Source organism: Myotis brandtii, unplaced genomic scaffold (assembly GCF_000412655.1).
Source record: "Myotis brandtii unplaced genomic scaffold, ASM41265v1 scaffold291, whole genome shotgun sequence".
Lineage (NCBI taxonomy): Eukaryota > Metazoa > Chordata > Mammalia > Chiroptera > Vespertilionidae > Myotis > Myotis brandtii.
In genome coordinates, this window is record NW_005361118.1 from 893,880 (window position 1) to 901,209 (window position 7,330).

The 7,330-nt window shown below is 39.1% G+C and overlaps 1 protein-coding gene across 4 annotated transcripts in view; it reads left to right on the top strand.

Annotated features, from left to right (window-relative positions):
• PLS1 (plastin 1) overlaps nt 1–7,330 on the top strand; it is a 157,112-nt gene that overhangs the window by 141,771 nt on the left and 8,011 nt on the right. For all 4 annotated transcript variants that reach the window (XM_014542171.1, XM_014542172.1, XM_014542170.1 and 1 more), the window contains 2 exons: nt 1,196–1,329; nt 1,770–1,893. In XM_014542171.1, coding sequence (XP_014397657.1) covers nt 1,196–1,329; nt 1,770–1,893 — 258 coding nt within the window. The remainder of the gene's footprint in view (nt 1–1,195; nt 1,330–1,769; nt 1,894–7,330) is intronic.

Below are 7,330 nucleotides of genomic sequence, written 5' to 3' on the forward strand. Positions count from 1 at the left end.
GGTGGGGGGGGGGGGGGGGGGGGGGGGTGGGGGGGGGGGGGGGGGTGGGGTGGGGGGGAACCACACTGGCGGGGGGGCAGTAAGGGGTGACCAGGCCAGCAGGGGCGGCAGTTAGGAGCGAACAGGCCGGCAGGGAGGGGGCAGTTGGGGGCAACCTGGCCAGCAGCAGGAGGCAGTTAGGGTCGACCAGGTAGGCAGGCAGGTGAGCGATTAGGAGCCAGCAGTCCAGGATTGTGAGAGGGATGTCCGACTGCCAGTTTAGGCCCGATCCCCGGTATTGGGCCTAAACCAGCAGTCGGACATCCCCCAAGGGGTCCCGCATTAGAGAGGGTGCAGGCTGGGCTGAGGGGACCCCCCCACCTCCCTGTGCACGAATTTTGTGCACCAGGCCTCTAATGTATGTGTGTGTGTGTGTGTGTGTGTGTGTGTGTGTGTGTGTGTGTGTAAATAATTTACTTGGTGTTCATTCATCAGATTCTTACTGTAGGCAGGGCACTGTGCTGGGTCCTGGCCTCGGTTAGGGAAGAGTATGATACAGATTTGCACACATTGTAGTTTTTGCCCTTTAAAATGAGCTTATGCTATGGTTAGCAAAGAAAATACATCAAATGCTAAGTATAAGTATATGATGATACATAAGCATTATAAAATAAGCAGTATTGGGAGTTCAAACATGGGATAGATTATCATCAGCTGGTACAGTTAAGGTTAAGCTTTTGCTCAAGAAAGTGAGCTAAAAGGGGAATTTCAGAGGATGAGAAAGATCTAGATAAAAAATATCAGAGATGACTTAGACTCTTAATGAAACAATTTCTTCTCTTTTCCTTAATTTTAAGTTTAGGCAGAACTATATTTATTATCTCTATCAATGGAATGCAGGAAACCTAGGTTTTTAGTCAAAGATCTGCCATTAATAAGCTGTGTAATCTTGGATAGTCAAGACTTAAAGTAAGAGAGGATCTTAAAATTTTCAGTTGTTTATCTAGGTTAACCCCTCAGTGCTTTTGATATTTTCAACTATAAAGTTGGAATAATTAATTTCTTAATTTCACTGAATTATTATGAAATGAAGTTCTGTAATATAAATTTAAGGTGTCATCATAGCTATCTTTCAGAGGACTGAACTAGTTTGGCAGATTCAAGAGATATATTCTTTAAAATTTGTTTTTATACCAAAACTTTTACTTACTTATAGATTGAAAACTGTAACTATGCAGTGGATCTTGGGAAGAATAAGGCCAAATTCTCCTTGGTTGGCATTGCTGGGCAGGACCTAAATGAAGGAAATTCAACACTGACACTGGCATTGGTATGGCAGCTAATGAGAAGGTAAAGGCTGCGATGTTTATAGCAACACTGTGGATTTCTTTTTAAAAATCCTTTGAACTAAAGTTTTAGTTCATTTGGATGAATAACAAACACAGAATAAATATACTACAAAAATATTAATTTTTAAATGATTGTTGATACTATATTCTTTGTAAATAATTCCTTTTTTAATAGTGGATAAATCTCTAGAAACAATCACTATTCTTAAAAACTGTGTTGAATGGAGTTGTTTTAATTTTTTTAATACCAGATAGTAGTTTTTGTTTCTCATTACTGAGCTTTGTAACTTTGGATTGTAACTAAGTGCAAAAACCAGGTTAAAATTAAAAATAGTTATTAGAATTGAATATTTCTTAAATATTTATCTAAATATTGATATAAATGATGTGGGAGCAGATTTCACCCGTTTCAGTCTCAAATATACATCTTCTCTCTTACAGGTACACATTGAATGTGTTATCAGATCTTGGAGAAGGTGAAAAAGTCAATGATGAGATTATAATTAAATGGGTCAATCAGACTCTTAAAAGTGCAAACAAAAATACTTCTATTTCCAGCTTCAAGGTAATCAAAGCTATTTTAAAAATTTTTGGTAAGAAATTAAGTGTAGGAATAAACTTTATTGAGAATTACATTGGTTTAGTTTCAAGATTACATTAATGTTATATCTCAGAATCACAATTTGTGAGCTTAGGCATACTAATTATTTGGCATGTGTAAACCAAAACTGTACAGTGTGAATTCTTATATTTTTGATTCATTGTCCTATTGAGTATAAATGCAGGTTAATGTTATCAGATTCTGATATTCTAATCTTAAAAAGAAATAGAATAGAGCAATAAAATAGAATTGTCAGATGAAAAAGAAAGCTAAAAAGCCATTGTTTATATAGGATCTGTAATGTTTTGTGCTCCCTAGCAGCAGTCTCAGAATTGTATTGACATCATTTCCAAGGCATAACAGAGCCAGCCAAACCAATTCAAGTGGGAATTGAAAAAACTGGTAGGAAAAGAAAATCTTATCATGTGGCTTCATAATGGCATTTAATGCTTACTTCCAAGCATTTGTGGATGATTCATAAAGCACTCAAAATGTAATTTGCACATGCATACCCACTAATTGTCATGCATTTCCATTGTTTTGCTTTTGCATGCAAGCTGATGTTAGCTACAACTAAGCATGTCTGCTTGTATCCATTCATTCAGTGAGCCTTGTGTTTGTAATTTCATTATAAGTGATAAATCAGCAATTTGTATTTTTGTAGTAAAATAAGAGTGCAAACGGATGAATCCCTAAGTTCTCCTAAGACTTATCTATCCATCTTTATTCTCTTCTTTGCCTTTGCTCTATATGTTTAACAACATTGTAGAGTAGAAGAAATGTCAGAAATTGATAAATTCAATCTTCTCATCTTTACTTAAACTGAGCCCCAAAGTGGTTTTAATAGGATAGCTCAGTGATCGGCAAACTGCGGCTCTCGAGCCACATGCGGCTCTTTGGCCCCTTGAGTGTGGCCATGAAGTTTCAATCGCACTGTATGTGCGCGCCCGCACGTGGTATTTTGTGGAAGAGCCACACTCAAGGGGCTGCAGTTTGCTGACCACTGGAGCTGGATTTTGGCAGAGATATTGCCTGAGTCCTGGTGGTTCAAGTGTGTTTTTTCTTTTCCATCTTGGAAGGAACTAATGACATTGAGTTTTTATTGTTGCTTATTAAAAAAAAAAGAATTTCAGTCCATGATTTGTCTTTTTACATTTTAGACATAAAACACAACATAGAAATGTAAAATAGGAAAGGAGACATGTAAAATTCTCCAATTGACAGTCACTCATTAAAATTGTTATACTGTAACTTAATGCATTTGTACTTTAATTTATAAAAAACAATTTGTGTATAATCAAATAAAATACAGTGAGAAAACATTTAGGAACAAATTAATAAGTTTTTATTGAGCTTTTGCCAGTAACATTTCTAGGCAAAGAAGAAGATATAGAATATAAGAAATTATTTAGCCCTCAGAGTGTTCACCATTTACTTGAAAGGCAAATTTGTATAACTGAGAAGGTAATGATATTATAGTCATTAATTAATGCAACTACTATTATGGATAAATCTAACTGATCGTTTCCAACTGAATGGTCAGTGAAGAGTGATGAAGAAAGTTGGATTTGATTTGAGCACCATGGAGAGGAGGGATTTGAATTGGTGGAGAACAAGAGTGGTATAACAAGCTAGAAGGGGTCCATCTTGAATAAAGGCAAGTCTGAGAAGGTTAGGAGAAATAGTTTGGCTAGAGAAGCAGGTTCCTAAGGGATACAATGCAAGATATAGGCTGGGTTAATATTGTGGAGAAATCTGGCCTTAATAAAGAATATTGTAAGGGCAGTAATGTAAGAAGAGTGACTATTTTAAGAATACTGTTCTGCATGTGGTGAGCAGATGGCTGGAGGAAGAATAGTTTAAATCCAAGGACATTATATAAGAAGCTGAGGCTGAACTCAGGTATGAAGTAAAGGACCTGGAGGTAGGGTGGTCACTGAGAATGTTAAGAATGAATAATATTTGCTATTGTAAAAGAATAGGTATGGTTTGGCTTCTTGATTTAGGGAAACACTGCAGAGATTTTTCAAATCAGGTTAAAACTCCTGATTTGGGGGCCTGGGTAAATGGAAAACAAAGTATAACAAAAATGGGGATGTCGTGAGGTTTAGCTGCTTTCTGGAAAAGAAGATGAATTCAGTTTTAAGCTTGTTGAATTTGAGGTAATTTTCAGGAAGTGAGGAGCTGGATGAAAGGAGATACCAAAACTGGGAATACAGCCTGGCTGGTGTTGCTCAGTAGTTGAGTATTGACCTATGAATCTGGAAGTCACGGTTCGATTCCTGGTCAGGGCACATGTCCGGGTTGTGGGTTCGATCCCCAGTAGGGGGTGTACAGGAGGCAACCAATCAATGATTCTCTGTCATCATTAATTTTTCTATCTCTCTCTCCCTCTCCCTTCCTCTATCAATAAAAACTTAAAAAACAACAACCGGGAATACATACTTGGTGATCAGTTGAATAGAAGAAATAGTTGAGAATGGGTGCACACAAGCTCTTTGAGAGAATTCATTGAGAAAAGTAGACTTGAAAGTATGGTTTTATTTAACACTAGGCGGCAGAAACATACTGTGGAAGTGCTTGGCATTTAGTAGGTGCTTGACATAAAACTCTAGATTGTAAATAGTTAAGAAATTCGGTAGTGAATGCTAAAAATAGTTGGGGTTGGAGAGGTTTTTTCCAACTGTAGAAGGCATTATAATTGAAAGCCATAAGTAGTACTAGCAAGAACCATAATTAAGTCAGTGCTATACCTAGAAATTTCAGAAAAGTCAAGTTTACCCTTTTTAGTTGTCAAGTAATTTTCCCTCACAAAGAATATCAGGAGGCGGTATATTAGCCAATAATAATAATCATAATTGTCATTTATTGAGTTCTATGTGTCACTATGTTAAACACTTTACACATTATTATTTCTTTTTTCCACAACTCTATAAACAAAAAGATGAGCATTAGAAAAATTAAATAACGTGTCCACTGTCATCCTGTATAATAAAAGTCTAATATGCTAAGTGTCTGGTCTCCATTCAACCAATCAAACCATAATATGCTAATGATATGCTAAGGCCACTCAACTGCTGCTATGACGTGCACTGACCACCAGGGGGCAGATGCTCTGACTGGTGGGTTAGCTTGCTGCTGGGGTCTGGCCGATCGGGACTGAGTGAGATGGGCCGGACATGCCCTGGAGCCCTCCCGCGGTCCCTCCCCGGCTGGCCAACCTCCCACATCCCTCCCCAGCCCTGATCATGCACCAGTGGGGTCCCTTGGCCTGGCCTGCACCCTCTCACAATCCAGGACTTCTCAGGGGATGTCAGAGAGCCGGTTTCGGCCCAATCCCGCAGGCCAGGCTGAGGGACCCCACTCGTGCACAAATTCGTGCACCGGGCCTCTAGTACAGCTATAAAGATGAATAACTGGATTTTACACCCAGACATGTCTAACTGCAGGATGAAAACGAAGCTATGGAGTTTATGGCCCTGGATGTGACTTTGGCTCAGCCAGTTAGCTGTGTGACATATTGCTCATTCATTTCATAAATACAAAAGTAGCTATATAGTGGTATTCATTGTGATGTTCATTTGAGTTAATAAAACTATTGTAATAATCATAACCTTCATGCCTTTGTCTATATAATAACTGTACACCTACTTTTGCCCACCCCTGTCAGGTGCTTTGATAGCCTCTGTAGCTACATAGCCTCTGTGGCCCTCAAAGAGCTCACTGTTCAGGCAAGGAGGCAAAAAAGAAAACTCGAATCCTATGGGGTGTCATTAATACTGCAGAAATCAGCTAAGTGAAATAGGGAGCACCAGAGAAGGGCATGTGTCTTATGAAAACCTTAGCAGTTTATACTAGCAGCTGACTACATCTCTTGATGAATAAAGCTGAATTTACTTCTTGCTTACCATCTGTATCACCTTGGGCAAATAATTAATTTCTCTATGCCTCATTTTCCCATATTTAAAATGGAGATATTAATAGTACCTATCTTCTGAGTTTGTCGTCAAACTAAACAAATTAATAAATGTAAAGTGCTCAGTAGTATGTGGCACATAATACGGGCTCTGTAAATGGGGATTACTAGGCTATTGGTACTGCCAACATATAAAGGGTATCACACGTGGAAAGGTTCCTTTTGAGCTCTTCAGGGAACTCTGGTAGCCACATCATTTTTTTCCACTTTTGTTTTCAAAAATGACAGGAAGAACACTAGACTGGAATTGTCTTAATAGGAATGTATATCAAATTAAGAAAAAGAGACAGTATAATTCACTATCTTGAAAATCAAGACAAACTCTAGGCTAGTTGTCTTTAAGATTCTACAAATGATTTTTGCTTAAGTAACTTATTTATGATTAACTTAAGGAATATGGAAGGGAAAATGATGAGAATGTATTTATATACTAAACTTAGGGTTTTACCGTACTATAACCCCTCTTCCCTTTGCAAAAGTAAAATGTTTTTCACTGATAATATACAAATCAGAGGAGTTGGAAGATAGGCCTGTTTTCTTGGAAATAGGGAGATAAAGGGATCTGATATATCTTTAAAAGTTAAATTTTTATTCAACACAATAAAACTTTTTCCTAAGGAGAATCATAGGGACATACGTTGAAAAAATCCTTGCTTCCTATATCTAAGTGAAGAAATATTTAAAATACCACAAAAAGTATAACTTTCAGTCATAAGATGAATACCATCTGAGGATCTAATGTATAGCATGGTGACTATAGTTAACACTATCCTATATAATAAAAGCCTAATGTGCTAAGTGTCCAGTCGTCTGGTGACCGGTTGACTGTTCAACCAATCAAAGGGTAATGTGCTAATGATATGCGAAGGTAACTCAACTGCTCTCTATGATGTGCACTGACCACTTGGGGGCAGACGCTCCGACTGGTAGGTTAGCTTGCTGCTGGGGACTGGGCGAGACAGGGCTGGACACATCCTGGGGCTCTCCCACAGTTCCTCCCCGGCCCCAATATTGCACCAGAGGGGTCCCTCGGCCTGGCCTTGTACCCTCTCACAATCTGGGACCCCTTGGGGGAAGTCAGAGAGCTGGTTTCGGCCTGATCCTGCAGGCCACTCCCTTTGGGAGGGTGCCAGATGCAGGGCTCTCAGTTGGCGAGCGCTGCTGTTGTGGTGCGAGCCTCTCCCGATCGGGATTGATTGGGCGCAAGCCTGCGGCAGGCAGGAACTGCAGGTGGCGTTGGACTGCAGGTTTTGGCCTGGACTGCAGGTTTTGGCCTGATCCTTCAGGCAACCCAGAGGGACCCCACCAGTGCACAAATTTGTGCACCGGGCCTCTAGTATTCTCTAATTAAAATTTACTGAGAGTAGATCTTATATGTTTTCATCATATATATGTATGTATATATATATTAATAGTACCTATCCT